At 44.5% G+C, this 17,042-nt stretch overlaps 1 protein-coding gene across 1 annotated transcript in view; it reads right to left on the bottom strand.

The window, feature by feature from the left end:
• The window catches only part of PHF20L1 (PHD finger protein 20 like 1), a 255,783-nt gene extending 254,386 nt beyond the window's left edge, over nt 1–1,397 (bottom strand). Inside the window, exon 1 of the mRNA XM_082259569.1 lies at nt 1,233–1,397. Coding sequence (XP_082115695.1) covers nt 1,233–1,238 — 6 coding nt within the window. The 5' untranslated portion in view covers nt 1,239–1,397. The remainder of the gene's footprint in view (nt 1–1,232) is intronic.
• Between the last annotated feature and the right edge of the window lie 15,645 nt (nt 1,398–17,042).

The raw sequence follows: 17,042 nt of genomic DNA, 5'->3' as shown, positions 1-17,042 counted from the left end.
GAAGGATTATAGTCTTATCTCTGGAATACATCCCTTTCTTTATGCATGCTAATATTCTGTTGGCTTTGGAAGCTGCCGCTTGACATTGCATGCTGTTTCCTAATCTATCATCAACCAATACTCCCAGATCCTTCTCCATTTTTGATTCCCCCAAGGGTTCCCCTCCTAACATGTATTGTGTTTTTATGTTTTTAGTCCCCAAGTGCAAAACCTTACACTTCTCCACATTAAACCTCATTTGCCATGTCGTTGCTCACTCTGTTATTTTGTCCAGGTCATTCTGCAGGATATCTGCTTCATGTTGTGAAGTTATTGCCCTGCCCAATTTTGTGTCATCTGCAAAAACTGATATCGAACTACTGATCCCGACCTCAATGCTGTTTATGAATAAATTGAACAAGGTTGGTCCCAGGACTGAGCCTTGGGGGACCCCGCTTACCACCTCAGACCAGTCTGAGTATGCGCTGTTTATTACTACCCTTTGGACCCGCCTTTTTAGCCAGTTCCGTATCCAAGAGCAAACCCTGCTCTGGTGTCACCGCTTTCTTTCCATCTGGTGTCACCACGCTCTCTCTCTGGCGTCACCGCTCTCTCTCCATCTAGTGTCACCGCTCTCTCCCCATCTGGTGTCACCACTCTCTCTCCCTGGTGTCACCGCTTTTGCTCCCTGGTGTCTCCGCTCTTGCGCTCTCTCCCTGGTGTCACCGCTCTCTCTCCCCCTGGTGTCACCGCTCTCTCTTTCCATCTGGTGTCACCGCTCTCTCTCTCTATCTGGTGTCACCGCTCTCTCTCCCCCTGGTGTCACCACTCCCTGGTGTCACCGCTCTCTCTTTCCATCTGGTGTCACCGCTCTCTCTCTCTATCTGGTGTTACGGCTCTCTCTCTCTATCTGGTGTCACCGCTCCCTGGTGTCACCGCTCTCTCTTTCCATCTGGTGTCACCGCTCTCTCTCTCTATCTGGTGTCACCGCTCTCTCTCTCTCTCTGGTGTCACCGCTCTCTCTTTCCATCTGGTGTCACCGCTCTCTCTTCATCTGGTGTCACCGCTCCCTCTCCTTCTGGTGTCACAGTTCTCTCTCTCTCCCTGGTGTCACCGTTCTCTCTATATGGTGTCACTGCTCCCTCTCCTTCTGGTGTCACCGCTCTATCTGGTGTCAATCTCTAACTTGCCCTCTCTGGTGTCACCTCTCCCTCTCTCCGGTATCACCTCTCTCTCCCAGGTGTGCCTCTCACCTCCATGAAGTCTCCGCACAGCACAGGCCGGGGGGGGGTGAGAACGTAGCTCCTCCCGTCTCTAGTCCCAGGCCGTCCGGTCTCCGGGAAGCCTCATCTCCATCAACCGCTTCTCCGCCGGACTCCCCTCCCGCTGCTCCCTCAGAGCCCCTCAGCCAATCACATACCGAGACGTCACTAGCCTGAGACGCACGGCTTCCGGGTCACCGCGTCCTACCTGGGACGCACGGCCGCCGTCTCCTAGGTGAGGAGCCAGTGACTTCCGGCGTGGTTACTGGCGCTCCTCCTCCTTCTGTAGATCAGCTGGCTGGTCATGTGACTGGCTGCGCTGTATGGGCGGGGCCAGCCTCATGTCGTAAAGAGATGTGGTGTACTGACAAGCTGTGCTGTACTCACCCACTGATAGGACCAAACACACCAAATGTAATAAAGCTTCCTATATACAGTGCCCTGTATATATGTAACACTCCATGTGTACAGAGCAGGAACATTTAGTTGGACTCCTTAAACTGGATACACACTATACAATTTTCTTTAGATGTTTTCCTTAACCACTTTACAACCGGAGGATTTTGCTGTCTTCCGTCCAGGCCACTTTTTGCGATTCGGCGCTGTGCGACTTCAACTGACAATTGCGCGGTCGTGCGACGCCGTACCCAAACGAAATTTACGTCCTTTTTTTCCCACAAACAGAGCTTTCTTTTGGTGGTATTTGATCACCTGTGCGATTTTTACTTTTTGCGCTATAAACAAAAAAAGAGCGTTTATTTTGAAAAAATAACAATATTTTTCACATTTTTTTATATGAAATTCCCCCCAAAAAAGATGTAAAAACCAATTTTTTTAAAAGTTTTTGGCCAATTTGTTTTATGCTACATATGTTTGGTAAAAAAAATCGCAATAAGCGTATTTTGATTGGTTTGCGCAAAAGTTATTGCGTTTACTAACAAAGGGAAAGATTTCTGTCATTTTTGGTGTTTTTTTTTTTAACGCGTAATGGCGGCGATCTGCGATTTTTTTTGCGGGACTGCGACATTGCGGCGGACAGACCGGACCCCTGACTGACATTTTTGACACTTTTGGGGGTACCAGTGACATTACTGCAGTAATCAGTGCTATATATATGCACTGTTACTGTAAAAATGACACTGGCAGGGAAGGGGTTAATTTTATTGGAGAGGGAGGGGTTAATGTATGCCTGGTGCTTACTGACGTGTGTGGGGGGAGGTGACTATGTGATTCATGGACAGATCGGATGTCCAGCTATGCTGAACAGTCCGATCTGTCACTCCCTGTCACTATGGAGATCCGCCCGCTGTGTTTACACACAGCGGGCGGATCTCCAGACTCGATCCCCGACGATCGGGTAAGAGCAGCGGCGATCGCCGCTGCTCCTCCCCTGGCCCGACTCCCGCTGTGAATGAAAACAGCGGGAGCGAGCCTCCGGCGGCGCGCAAGCGCCGCCCAGAAGGGGAGGAGTCCAGTCACGTTAATACTACGTGGCTGGACGGGAACGAGCCACTCTGCCGCAGTAGTATTACTGTGAGCGGTAGTAGAGTGGTTAAAGCCCCGTACACACGTACCGATGGTCGGCTTACAAATGTTCCTCTTTTCTCCCCGGGATGTCGGTGTCTGCTGAAAAGTGCAAAGACAGCACAAGGACAGCACAAGAATTTTGTCCGCCGACTGCAGAAGTGATGTCATGTAATGGTTAACTTTCCCTGTGTTTTCTATTTTCTGAGCATGCCCAGTCTTGCAAATCTGCGGTCTGTCGGCCGAATTGTGTACTGACAGGCGAACAATCGTCCGTTCTGGTGTCGGCATACAAAAATTTTCATGTTTGCAAGAAAGACTTTTGTCCGCGGATTGTGCGCAGACATCTGTCGGAGGCACCATACTAACACGCGTACAATCGGCAGATCCTTCGTCCACCGACGTTTGTATGCCGACGATCGGTACGTGTGTACGGGCCTTTAGATTTACCAAAACCATATAATATGAGGTCAGACCTAAACACTTGTATGCATTCCGGCAGGCCCTTGCACTATACAGCTAAAGGAAATCTACCAACAAAAGTTGTATAGTGTGTATCCAGATTAAGAGTCAGGGTTACAGCAGTAGTAAACTAGGGATCGACCGATTATCGGCAAAGCCAATATATCGAGGGCCGATATGGACTTTCTCCGATATATCGGCATTGGCTTTAGATTTACCGATATTGCCGATATTTCGGGAAAGTGTTTGTACCGGAGTGATGCCTGCAGCTAGAGGCATCACCCCGGTACCGGTGTCCATAGCCGACGGTCGCTGTCTTGTAATGACAACCGATGCGACTGAGAAGCCGCTCGGCTGTCATTCCAAGGAGCGGGAAGGGACGTCCCCCCCCCCTCCAGCGGCTCGCCTGGGTCTCCCATCCCACCAGGAGACCCAGGCATCCTACATTCACCGTCTGACCGGGTCTCCACCTTCACCGCCGCCGTCTGACCGAGTCTCCATTTCTTTGAATTTGGCGCCACCGTGTACCCGGAAGTGATGTCATGTCACGACATCACTTCCGGGTACTGGCGGCGCCGAATTTAAAATTTTACAACATTCAAAACAGCCAAACTTGGCGTTTTTAATGCTTTAAGTGTAGAGGAGGTGTTTGGGGTCTTTCAGACCCCCAGATCCCTTCACCACAGTACCTGTAGACATTAAAAAATATATATATTTTTTTTTAATCTCCGAAAATATCATCAGATACCGATATCCGATGACCAAAATATCGGTATCGGCGGTTTAAAAACGATATCGGTCGATCGCTACAGTAAACCCCAGCTTTAAAAGATGTAGCTTGGTCGCAAGGCTAGTGTTGGTCAGACTGTTGTTCTGTTAAAGTTTTGTAAAAGTATTGACTCTTGAATTATGGGAGATGTAGTTCTGGGAGGAGCCAGGACCATAGACTGCTTGTGCAATAGGACTCCTCTCCCAGGGAGCAATGAGACTCATGGATCCTGCTGGGAGTGTCTTTATAAAGGGGGCGGGAACAACTTTCGCTCTCTTGCCTCGAGGTTGGCGTGCTGTGAGAAAGGGGAAGAGCTTCTGCAGATCGCAGAGGAGTAGGCCGGAGGCCTGGCAGTGAACACCGGAGCCGTAGCAAGCGGTGTGAGCAGAAGAATCTCGGTATTGTGACCAAGTGGAAGGACGCCCTGAGAGGCAGTGAGAAGCGCACAGCAGAGCGGGACCTGGTTGGAGTGCGGAACTGAGTTCATGGTATTGGGTGAGAGAAATCCAGTATCAACATTGTTATACACCTAGACTGAGCCAGGGCGGGACTGCAGAGCTGTTATAGCAGAGGGCCATACTGAATTCAACGGTTGCTACAGGACACTGTTGTTCACACATAGTCCGTGGCGGGTGAAAACAGTCCCTAAGCCCTTTTCTTACAGTACTATGACTGCCTTTTGTGAAGCATCGGTAAGTTTGATTCTTTATTGCAATTTCTTTGTGGTATTGATCATTTACAATGACAGAATCAATACTGTCAGTTGGGTTGGAGAACGTTCAGGGCAATCGAAGTGAAGAGGATACACCTGTATTAAGCCACTCCCCTGGGAGCAGGGCTACATTTGGGGGCTCGTCCGGGATATCCAGTGCCACTTCAGCCCTGAATGTCCCCCCCAGAGGACCAGTAGTGGGAGAAGCAATGAATTTCCGCCCTTGCCCCGTCCTGGGAACTGTCTCAAGGAGCTAGTTTGGACTGAAGTGTGGTCCTGGAAGTCGCAGGGAATGAGAATACAGAGACCGAAATTAGACGGTGGGTGCGCGCCCTAGCCCCAGGGCAAGCAGCTTATATCCTGGATGCTCGGGCTGATTATGGCCTAGTCTTAGATTTCATCCCGGTGTGGGAAACAGGGATGCTGATGCCCTCTATATAAGGCCCTTTGGTACAGGTGCTTCATCAGACAGCTGGATGCAACTAACCCCAAAAAGTGTGCAGGCTTTGTGCCATAGGGACACAGAGCATCATGCCAAGGGGGCTATAGGGGCTAAAGTCATTGGAGTGGCCACTGCTGGTGTTCCTAGATACTACTGTGATCTCACCCAGATCAAAGGTGGAGTCCTACCCCAGCTGTCAAGGAGAGACCTATGGAGAGATCAGCAAGAAGACCCTCTCTGTCAGTTGACCTTTTGTTTGGCGCTAAAGTAGTGTGCCTTTTTACATTGTTTAACAGTTGCTCTCTCTGCAGGGGGTAACTGTTAGGCTGCGTAAATAGCAGACTTTTGTCTGGTAGTTCACGGTTATTTTGTCCACAGGAATAAATTATTATTTTCATTCCATTCATATTGCATAGCAAAACCCGTTAGCGAGTGTTGCAAATACATTTTCTATTTTATGTAAGATTTTATTTATGTTCATCCATAATCTAATTATTTATTGTGAATACCTGTCTAGTGAATAAATATTCCATATTTAGTCTGTGTTCATATCGTTTGAATGTACGTATAATAGTAAGAAAAAGAAATATGGTCTGCCACCTTTTCTGTCCAGTTGCCTCCATCCCTAAATGCATACGCAAAAAAACCAAGGAAAGGACCAAGGAAAAAGAAATTGGGACTTTAAATGAGGTCAACTGGACTGTATAATAGATAATGAATTTATTAAAAAGGGTCACATATACAACCGATGAGGACACATACAGAGAAATGGCATCTCATGTTTCTTGGACCTCCGTCCATTCATCAGGAGCTTTAATACAGCTTGTATATCTGAAGTTGATAATCTAAGTTATAACAAGATATAAGTTAAAAATAGTTTAATTGTAATATATTAGAAAAGGAAAAAATAGGTAGAAAGGACACTACCTTGAGTAATATGATATGTTTGAAAAAACACTATCCAATCCTGGAAAGGGAGCGTGGGGCCGATCCGGAGAACGCCTGGCTCCAAGAAACGCATCGAGCCTACAATATCTCATATGTATTTCCATGTCTGATACAAGTAGAGACTGTGAGCCTACAAAGAGCATGTTGTCATATTAAATTTGTTATACCCTTTAGAGATCCCAGTTTGATCCATGTGAAATTGCATTTATTCTTATTTAATGTGAATTTTATTATCAATTGTAAGCCATTTCTCTGTATGTGTCCTCATCGGTTGTATATGTGACCCTTTTAAATAAATTCATTATCTATTATACAGTCCAGTTGACCTCATTTAAAGTCCCAATTTATTTTTCCTTGGTCCTTTCCTTGGTTTTTTTGCGTACGTATAATAGTACTCTTCTTGGATCCTTGTGGCCACACTGGCCAGTGGAATAAAGGAAACTTTGACATCAAAGTAAGAGTACAAGACTTGCAACCTGGGGACAGAGTACTACTATGAAACCTGGGCATCCCGGGAAGCACAAGCTCACTGACTGCTGGAAGTCCCAACCTTTTATGATCTGCAAACAGCTGCCCAGTTTACCCGCTTACCAAATATGTCCTAAGAGTTCTGACGGGGAGGACAGTGACACACTTATCTCCCCCTCAGCTACACCCGATGGCGCAAGTGACGTCTCAGCTCCCTTCCTACGCTGAGATAAAGCATCTGACCACACCAAGATTGGTGTGATAAGATGCTTTCCCAATGGCGCTGTTTATATCTGGCTAAACCGAAGTCATGAAATGCTCTTAGCTTCCGGTATCTTAGGCCATAGAGATGATTGGAGCCATTCTGGTCTCCAATCAGCTCTTTGGTCAGCTGACGGAACCACCGGCTGCAGTCTCGGGTTACCCGGTGGGACAGGTGAGCCAGAGAAAACCGTGAAAGGCAGCGGGTCAAAGCAGTCTAGCGGCTGATTTTCTGCTAGGATTGCTTTTATATGAAAGCTGACTGTAAAAAAAAGATACCAGAAAGTGTGTGGTATGCCCACCATTAGACCTCCCAGCATCCACCCACTTCTATTGATGGGCATACATGCAATGTGGCTGAAGGAAAAAAAAGAACATAGCAGATTGCTCCATTTGTATCGATCTATGTGGATGAAGAAATCTCTGCCAAGAAAAGTGTTAAAAAATATATGGTGAAGCATAGGAGAGATCCACCCTCTGTGTCCACCCCATTCCCTATGCTTCGCCATATATGTTCTTTTTTTAACTGCGGTGGTGAAATCACCTCCTACAGCGCTACAATCATTGATAATGTATATGGTGAGAGCAAACGCAGTTGCTGTCAGAATAACCAAATCAGTGCTGCAGCTGATGGGCATACCTGCATAACAATCAATGGTTAACAATAAAACTTAGTAACAATAAAACATTACAGTATAACAGTATATATAAAGTACAGTAAAAGTAGAAAGAGTGGAAAAGTGAAGTAAGAACAGAAAATTAACTCAATAAAATGACAACTGTTGTTGGCTTTTTTATTTTTTTATTTATTGTTCTAGGCTAGGGTCTCTACAAATGCGACAGCCAACATCTTTTGAGACCCTGTGTGCAAAAGTGTGCCCTAGACTGTACCCTAGACAGAAACAGTCCCTTGATGCAGGGTCCAGGTTGGCCAGTACAGGAGGGTCAAAAATAGCAGGTGTCATGCCTAAATCCACATTTCCTACAGACACGACATCTTCTTTGGGGTGTTCTCGGAGTAGGGGTACTAGGCAGAACATCTTGAAAATGCCTCTCATGCAGCTGGCTCACTGCATCTGGATTGTGAATTTGGCCCACAGCACCTTCTGGATACAGAAGGGCTGTGATGATCTCTTCCTTGAATTTTAGGAAGGACCCACTTCTTCCTGACACTTTGTATAGCACATAAGTATTCAGCAGAGCCAATTGGAATAGGTGAAGATTGCATGGAGAGAAATGGTCTAAATGTATATCAACTGGCACCGTCCCCTGGAACAAATTGTAGAAAAGTAGTGTAACCAGGTTGGCAGGCGACTAAGAGGGTGGGGAAGGGGGAGGGGAGATTGAAGGAGGCAAAGGGGAATATATCTACCAAACACTGGAAGTGGGGATTTAAATGCGCCTGATTATCAACAGAAACCACAGATTAGAAAAAATGTAACATGTTTATTAGAATACAAACAATATAGCATATGTATATAACTTAATTTCTCTATTCATATAAATGTAACAGTATATCTAAAATGCATCACATGGTCTGCTTGTGGATCGACGCGTTTCGCTGAAACAGCTTCCTCAGGATCCAAGCATTGCACACATGTCAGACAGATATGCAAATTATAATATCTAAAATAAACAACGATACATATCAATATACAGTACATATAATAATTCACAAAAATATAAATACTACCAGGAATAAATAAATCAGTACATTATAACAGAATCTAAAAAGGGAGCGACACGTGGAAGAACAAGACAAAAAGATAGAGAGAGGAATAAAAAATTATAAAAAATAATAGAATAAAAAAAAAAAAGTAAATAAATAAATGATGTGAGGCATCAAGCCCCATCGGATCAAAGGGGGGGAGGAAAGGAAGGACGGGGAAGGGAAGAAAAAGAACCAGCATATGACATTGAGTATACATGATTGTTCTTACCATCAGTCAGATCAAATGGCAAACTTCTTGCAAGATTAAATAGCCAATAATAACACCTTAGCACCTGTATATAGAATAGCTGAAATTTTATAAGATCTCAAAAGTGCAAAAATACGCAAGAAGAAACCCAAAAGGTAGTGCAAGAGAAGTAGACACAAGGGGGTGATGGGTCAAAAAACAATTAAGAACCCCAAAGAAATAGGGTAATGGAGTGGACATGTAGGAATAATAAGCCAAAACCGGAAAAAATGAAATAATGCAAGTGATAAATATACAAGAGTGTAATTATATCTATACATGTGACCAAGAGGAGAAAGTGCAAATAAAAAATAGTGTTGACCAGAGTGTGCATACCAAAAGCCTAGTGTGGAAATCTGCCAAACAGGTGAATAACCCAAACCTGGTGCAACAGAGAGGGACAACCGACACCATAATATTCTCTATGTTGAAAATATTGAAAGGACTCACCAGCTATGCAAAAGCAATGAAGAGTTTCCATTTACAAATAATAAGGTAGTCTTTAAGTGACTCATCGGGCTCAAAATGGGGAACAGAGATTAAATAAATAAAGCCTATACCACATAGAGCCCGGATGTAAAGAACATAGGATAGATAGGAAGTCTCCGTTAAATTAATAAAAAATAGAAGGGTTTGTCCTGAATAATCCCCGAAAAAAAGCAAACTTGTCCTTCATAAGCTGCCAAAAATAAAAATAGAAAACACAGGGGAATCTCTCAGTTAAACAGATACTCAGATGAATAAACCAAATAAAACTTCCTAGTTGGTACACTAAGTAGTGGGACTTACCATAGCCCCAAAACATAGACTCATCTAATCTCATCCAGCGGCATGTATATCACTTAATGGAATGATTGCCAAACTCAAAAAAATGCTGGGGTTGAAATAAGGGAAGGGCCTCCTCCCCCTCCGCTCGCCTCCCACCCCCCACATCTTCCCGCCAAGCGCGAAAGCGTGCATGCGGGAGGATGTTCTGATACTCTTCCACGTCAGTTGCGGTTAAACATAGCTGGAAGTGACGCGCCTGGCGGGCCGTGGTTGAGACTGCATGATGGAAATCGGGTGGCCGCGGCATGCGACGCCGGAAGAGAGGAGTACATCACCTGCACCCCTCCCCGCATAGCCCGGCCACACGGCACACAAGCAGTCCCACACTGTAGAAGAAATAATAAACAGAGCACAAAAAATAAGCCCCCTCTTGATGACTTTCCACTCTCACTCTCAAGGCCCCACATATAAAAACAAAATTGGAATAGGTATACAGACACTTTTTTGTACCAGTGTCTGGCCTTAAGGGTTATTAAGTACTGCGCCATCATCTGGTCATTGAAGTCCACCCTTCCCATGTTAAGGCTGCATTTGTGAACACAGAGGGACTTTTCAACAACACCAGTTGCCGTTGCAATTTGGACTGTCGTATCTGCGTGAATGGAGGACAGAACGAAAAACATTCTGTGTATCCCTCCACTTCACTGCAAGCAATTTATTACACTTTAAGCAGGCTCTCTCCCCCTCATTTAAGTCTGGAATCTACAAGCCGTTGGGGAAACCCCTGCAATTAGGTCGTACGGTGCCACATGCTCCAATTCCAAAATCAAAAAGGCGACTAAAAAGTGTCACGCTTGTGTAATAATTGTCCATGTATAAATGGTACTGCTTTCCGAATAGGGGGTGACACCAAGTCCCAAACAATCTTGTCCCTGCTCCCCATGTAGTCTGGGCAGTTGGGGGGCTCCACATTGCTATCTTTGCCCTTGTAAATCCGGAAACTACATGCATAGCCTGTTGCCCTGTCACAGAGCTTATACATTTTGACCCCATATCTGGCACGCTTGCTTGGGAGAAACTGTTTGAAAGTAAGGCAGCCATAAAATTTAATCAAGGACTCATCAATGCAGACAGCTTGTTGGGGCATATACAAGGCTGAAAACTTTTGGTTGAAGTGACTTATGGGGGGCCCAATTTTGTGGAGCAGGTCAAATCCAGGGTCACCCCGAGGATGACAGAGGTCATTGTCATTGAAATGCATGAACTGCAAGATTTGCTCATATCTAGTCCTGGCCATGGCAGCAGAGAACACGGGCATATTGTGAACTGGGTCAGTGGACCAATATGACTGCAACTCACTCTTTTTAGTAATGCACATAAGGGGAAATAGACCCAGCAAGGTTTTAAATTCGGAAACAGTGATAAGTTTCCATGCAAATTCTCTGGCAAGGGTCAAATTTGGATTTGCGGCGATGAATTGATCGGCATATAAATTGCTTTGGTCCACAAAAGATCTGTACAGACTTTCCGTGAAAAACAACTCATAAAAATCAAGGGGAGTAAAATCGGCTGTTTCCACCTGAATTGCTGGTTGGCAAATGAATGGGGAAAGTACGGGCGCTGCAGAAGTGGTGGGCTCCCAATCAGGATTTGCAAGCGCATCAGGAAGGACACTATAGGCTCTACAGGCCTCTCTTCGAATTCTTGGTGGCTGCGAGACACTCATTTTGCTAGCCACCGCACCAGTTTGAACTGCACTTATGGGACTCGCAACATCACGAAGTGTTACTGCAGTGCTGGTTTGACTATGCATTTTGGGAACACTATACTAAACTATTGGGGACACTAGTATAGTTCTGATCAGATCAAAGATATCGATCTGTTCAGACACTATACTAGTAATGGAGGTGTTTAGTGTGTGTTTGTGTGTCACTGGCAATCAAAGGATTAAAATGTATTACTAAATATGTGGCGGGCAATCTGACGCTGTCCTGAATTGAGGCTAACTAACGTTAATCCTAACTGATGTCACCTATGACACAAATACAGTGATCAGAAAAAAAGATCTGTACACTATAATAGTGACACTGTGACAGGGCAATAAAGGGGTTAACTGGGGGTGATCAGGGGTTTAAATCTTTATTAGGGGATATATGGCGGTTACCCTAAACCTATCTGGGACTCCTTCTAACTACCAACGTCTCTCACACTAACTGAAGTCACAAGTGACACTAATACAGTAATCAGTAAATGTAACTGTGTACTGTATATAGTGTACACTGTGACAGGAAGTGAAAGGGCTAACTGGGGGTGATCAGGGGGTTAAATGTGTGCCAATGTGTACTGGTGTCAGTGTAGTGCTTGTGTACTCACAGTAGATGCTCTCTTCTCACGCTGCAACCGAAAAGGACTCCAGGAGAGGAGATTGAATCATTTCCTGTGCCTGTGTTTACATTACATGAGCACAGGAGGTTCTGCAATTGGCCAGAACCGATCAACAGGTCCAGGCCAAAAATAATTGGCCTAGACCTGATGACTGATCGGTTCTGAACTGAATTAGAACAGCGCAGGGGTGGTGGAGGTGTGCACGCGCCCCCCTTGCCCCGGGCGCGACCGGCGTATGGATACGGCACTTCCCGCAGCCAAGCCACCTTGCCGCAGTATATCTGCGGCAGTCGGTCGGCAACTGGTTAAACTGTAGAAGGGGTCTTTTGCAGGTCGAGTTGGATAGCTATTAGGTCTAAAGTGCTTTTCCCATTTAGAACCAAACTTTTCAAACAAATGGGGCAGTTTATTACCCTTCAGACTTTAGGAGGACCAGATTGTGGCCAGTGGGGGGGGGCAGAAAGTATCCTGGGTTCAGCATCAGTAAGAATAAATATGGTTGGTGGTCAGTAGGAGGAGAAGTAGTGCCCCTATTACTGGGAGTAATAGTATCTCATCATTGGTATCAGTGGAAGAAATAGTGCCCCCTTGTTGGTATCAGTGGGAGCAATAGCGCTCCAGGGGCCAGGTAAAGGCTAGCAAAGGGTCACATCTGGCCCTCGGGCCACAGTTTGGATTCCCCCGATTTAGACCTTAGCCCTATGTAAGACATTACATGGCATGCCATGCACTTCTAATGGGTTTATTAACCCTGCAGTCCATACCGTAACAGGACTAAAATGTTTTACATGTAGCGCAACCCCTAAGGAGCTGCAAGTAAATTGGGACCCCCCACCCTAAACAGCCAAACACACCAAACCCCCACAGGTACTTCACAGACAGAGAACAGCCAGCAGCTGTGTTTTTGTGGTTTATTGAGGATTAATAACTTGGATGGGGATGGGAAGGTATGGGATGCCCACTGGAGTTTAGCAAAAAACTTGGCAACAACTTCAGGGACATCTTTCCTATACACAATCTATATACAGCCCCTCAACATCAGCTTCAGCACTTCACTTGCATGCAGTTCCAGCTGAATCACTGTTAATTGATCTGACAGGCACAGTCAGATTTTAGCAATAGCTCTTTGCAGGCAGGAACTTGAAGCTTGTATTAGTCCTCCTGTGGCCACTGGTCCCAGCGCCACCACTCTAGGCACTGCCAACCCACCTGGCTGAAGCTACCCCCCCCCCCCCCCCCATCAGCCCTCCAGGCTAACATTCCTCCACAGTCCTCCAGACTGTCTCACACCAGCCCACCCGACTGACTCACACCAACCCGGCTGACTCTCAGGAGATCTCCCAGGGAAGGAATGAAGACTTTGCACAATGCGGTCTTCAGGGAGAACTGGCTACATGTCGCTCTTATGGAGGTGAGCGGCCATTGCACTTATTGTCCACTTTAGCTCTCTGGAGTGACACGCCATCTCTACAGGCAACACTGTAAAGAATCACAGAAGTCACTTGATATTTGTGGAATCAACACCAAAAGTAACTATTTATTGGAACCGCCACTTTTGCACTGTTCACCATGTGGACGTCTTATTTTTATTTTTTGATTTGTTTCTTTTTATAGTCACACTCTGCACCTTTTGAAGACTCAGCATTTGTCATTTGGATTTTGTTATTAGTAGTCACCTGCTGATTCGCACTTTATCGTTTGCTGCTTTTTTTGTGTCAGCTCATCCTTCATCAGCACTTATGCACTTGGTATTTCAGGTTTAGCATGTGCACTTTAACACATCATTTGTGTGGATGTTTTATTTGATCTCATTTTTTACATTTTATATTTGTATATCTTACACTGGTTTTATACTGTATCTGTGAAGATTACAAGTGCGATTTATTATCACTTATTTCTTTACATCACCTGACATTATCAGTCACTTTATGGATCATTTCTTTTTTTATTGAATATTCTTATTCTAAGTGCGATTTATTATTCATGCTTTATGTGAATTAGCGCCGATTTTTCTTCTTTTACACAACAAAATATAATAAGATTTGGGATGTGTGGTGTGCATCTACCCTAAGGCTCCATGTACATGGGACGCTGGAAATGGCCGTTTAGGAGCAGTTGGGCGTTTTTTTCAGAAGCCCCTGAACGCAGCTCCATGTTATCTTATCTGTCCATGTACACAGGGTAGTTTACAGTCATTTGCAGGCAGTTGCGTTCAGGGACTTTTTTTAGAACGCAATTATTTGCGTTCGAACGTGTGTTTCCCGGCTTTTCAAACGCACAAACGCGTCCGAACGCGTCCGAACGCGATGACCCGCGTTTAGCGTTCGCGTTTTTACCATTTTAAAGGGAAATCATTTTTTTGACCTCTAGGAACGGTTCTAAACGCAAACGTCCTAAAAATTCCAGCATTCAAAGGGATTTTTAACAACCTCCCGTGTACATGGAGCCTTACTGTTTCCACTAATTAGGAAGCCCATCAACTCAGACGTACAGTATAATAACCGTTAGTATTCAGACTTCTCAAAGTTGTACAGTACATTTTCAAATAACTTGATACATGTCAGTTTAACTGTATTTTATTGCTATGGTGCTCATGTTGAGCATTTTATTAAAAAAGGTTACTGTAACGCACATTCGTTAATAAAAAGTATTAAAAAAAAAAACAAAAAAAAGAAAAAAAAAAAAAAAGAAAAACCTCTACAATGTACCCTGATCACCCAGAGGGGATTTTTTTTTTTTTTCTCAACAAAAGGGGAGTTAAAAAAATCCATGAACCACTTGGTCTTTTTCTGCCATCATTCTTCTATGTTTCTTTGGATGTTTCCTCTGCAGTCCTCGGTTTCCAGGTGTTGGATCAACTTGTCAAAGTCCTCTGATGAAAGTTATATTCCAAACTGACATGTTTCTCCCATCGTCAAGACAACAGCAGGTCTCTAAAGCAAACAGCGTTTACTGTAATGTCATCATCTTAAAGCATTCAATGGAATGCAGTACTTTATACACGATGAGCTAATTCACCCTACAGATCCAGTCTGTTCCTCAACCAAGAATTAGATGACATCATGCTAAGAGACACACCAAGGAGGACTGGACCCACTTTACAAAATTCTTGCTGTCCATAGAAAGTGTAGCACTGTCCCTGCAGGGCTTGCTGTGTGATGACTTGTTGGGACTCCTCTGATTACCTGCAGACAGTCACTAGGGGACAGTTCACATATCCATCCTTACTCCCAATGGCTCGTTACTCAATAAACAGTCCAGGGGTTTTGGTTTTATATTTATTGTGGAACTTGGATGGGAGAAGAGAATAGTGGGATACTCCAACTCTCACTATATACAGTTGATAAAGACAACTCTCCAGGCCTCACCAGGTTACTTGTGGAAGCAGTCACACTGCTTCGTGTATGGAAAGGGTTAAGTCTCCTTGCTCTTTTTGCAGCAATAGACTTGGTGAAGTACATTATCTTCGGGACACTCTCTAGCATCCCCTTTACTGACAACCGTCTACTGACTCGTCTATCTGCAGGGGTGGCCCCCCTTAGGTCAGGCCCCTTGACACAGATCTGTACTCACTGTACTGCAGAATCAGATCCTTCCAGTGTCTCCCTTTCAGTCAGCAGGACCTCCAGGTTTAGTTCCTCTCTAACTCTCTAGGCCCTCAGGTGGTCTCAGGACGCATGACAACCTCTGCAGAGGAGGCAGCGGCCCCCTCCCTCCAGAACTCCACTCTCCAGCTGAAAAGAGCCCGAGCACATGTGTTCCTGGCTTTTATACAGTATCTCACCATGCACCGAGGCGCTTTCCTCTGCCAAACCTACGGCTGTACTAAATGCCTGTGCACTCATTTGTCAGGTTTCCTCCCACTGTCCAATATGCCTCCCTATTGGACCAGTGTGAAACACTCTGCAGAAAAACTGAGCACCTGAGCCCAATGAGCAGACCTCACTAGCAGATCCTGCTCTCTGGTAGGCAGAGAACAATATAGATTTACCTTCTGGTAAGCAGACAGGATCCAAAAGTATACTCTCTCTCTCTAGCACCTACCTAAGAGGGTGACACACAAGCAAACACGTTTCTTTCTTTATCCTTAAGCATTGATGAAATGTAAATGGTGTTATGGTGACAAAATATTCTCATAACATTCTTTTAAGTTTATTTAACCACTTTATTACCGGGCACTTTTACCCCCTTCTTGCCCAGGTAAATTTTCAGCTTTCAACGCTGTCACATTTTAAATGACAATTGCCCGGTTATGCAACACTGTACCCAAACTAAATTTTAATAATTTTGTTCACACAGCTAGAGCTTTCTTTTGGTGGTATTTCAGTACCACTGGGTTTTTTTATTATTTGCTACAAAAAATTGAAAAACAAATAAATAATTGTTTTTCATAGGTTTAGGCCAAATGTATTCTGCTACCTTTCTTTGGTGATATATTGGGGTTTTATTGGTGCCTCAAACCAAATATGAATGGGACTTTACGGGCAAGTAGGGGGGGGGGGGTATATGTAATGAAGGTTATACAACATAAATGCTCAATTAGGCAGTAAAGAAAATAGTGTTCAAAAAAGTAAATATAGATTTATTTACATATATATAATTCCAAGTATTATAAATAAATACCGTAAAAGGTGAATAATGTGCTTGGGTTAAAGGCCCAAGTGTGAGGAAGTAAAAAATAGGTTGATTCTGAAGAGAATCAGTGACAATAGTGCAGAAGTGACATGTTCTTGAGGAATTTGTGGGGTTGTTTTCCCATAGATATTAAAGGGATATTGTTCCCCGCAAGAGGGTCCTCAATGTTCGCTGACGCGTTTCGGCCCCGTGGGCCTTTTTCAAAGCGTTAAATAGGTCACTCTATGCTTGTTCTATAAAAGAGGAGTATATACCTTCAGTATTGTTATCAAAGGTAAATACACATAATTTTGTATATAAAGGTAATTGTGTTTCACGTACATGGGTGCTGCTGGCATTGACTGCATATGGCTCCCCTGTCCTTTTTTGTAGTCATAACGAGATCATGTTCTGCGTGCAGCCTAGGATGGTGGTAGATAATGAAATAATTGTATATATATATTGAAATATATGAATTTAGATGAGTATA

The sequence above is a fragment of the Pelophylax lessonae genome, assembly GCF_965119305.1.
Source record: "Pelophylax lessonae genome assembly, chromosome: 5".
NCBI classification, from domain to species: Eukaryota; Metazoa; Chordata; class Amphibia; order Anura; family Ranidae; genus Pelophylax; species Pelophylax lessonae.
The sequence above is the reverse complement of the archived record's forward strand: the minus strand, read 5'-3'. Positions and strand labels throughout refer to the sequence as shown.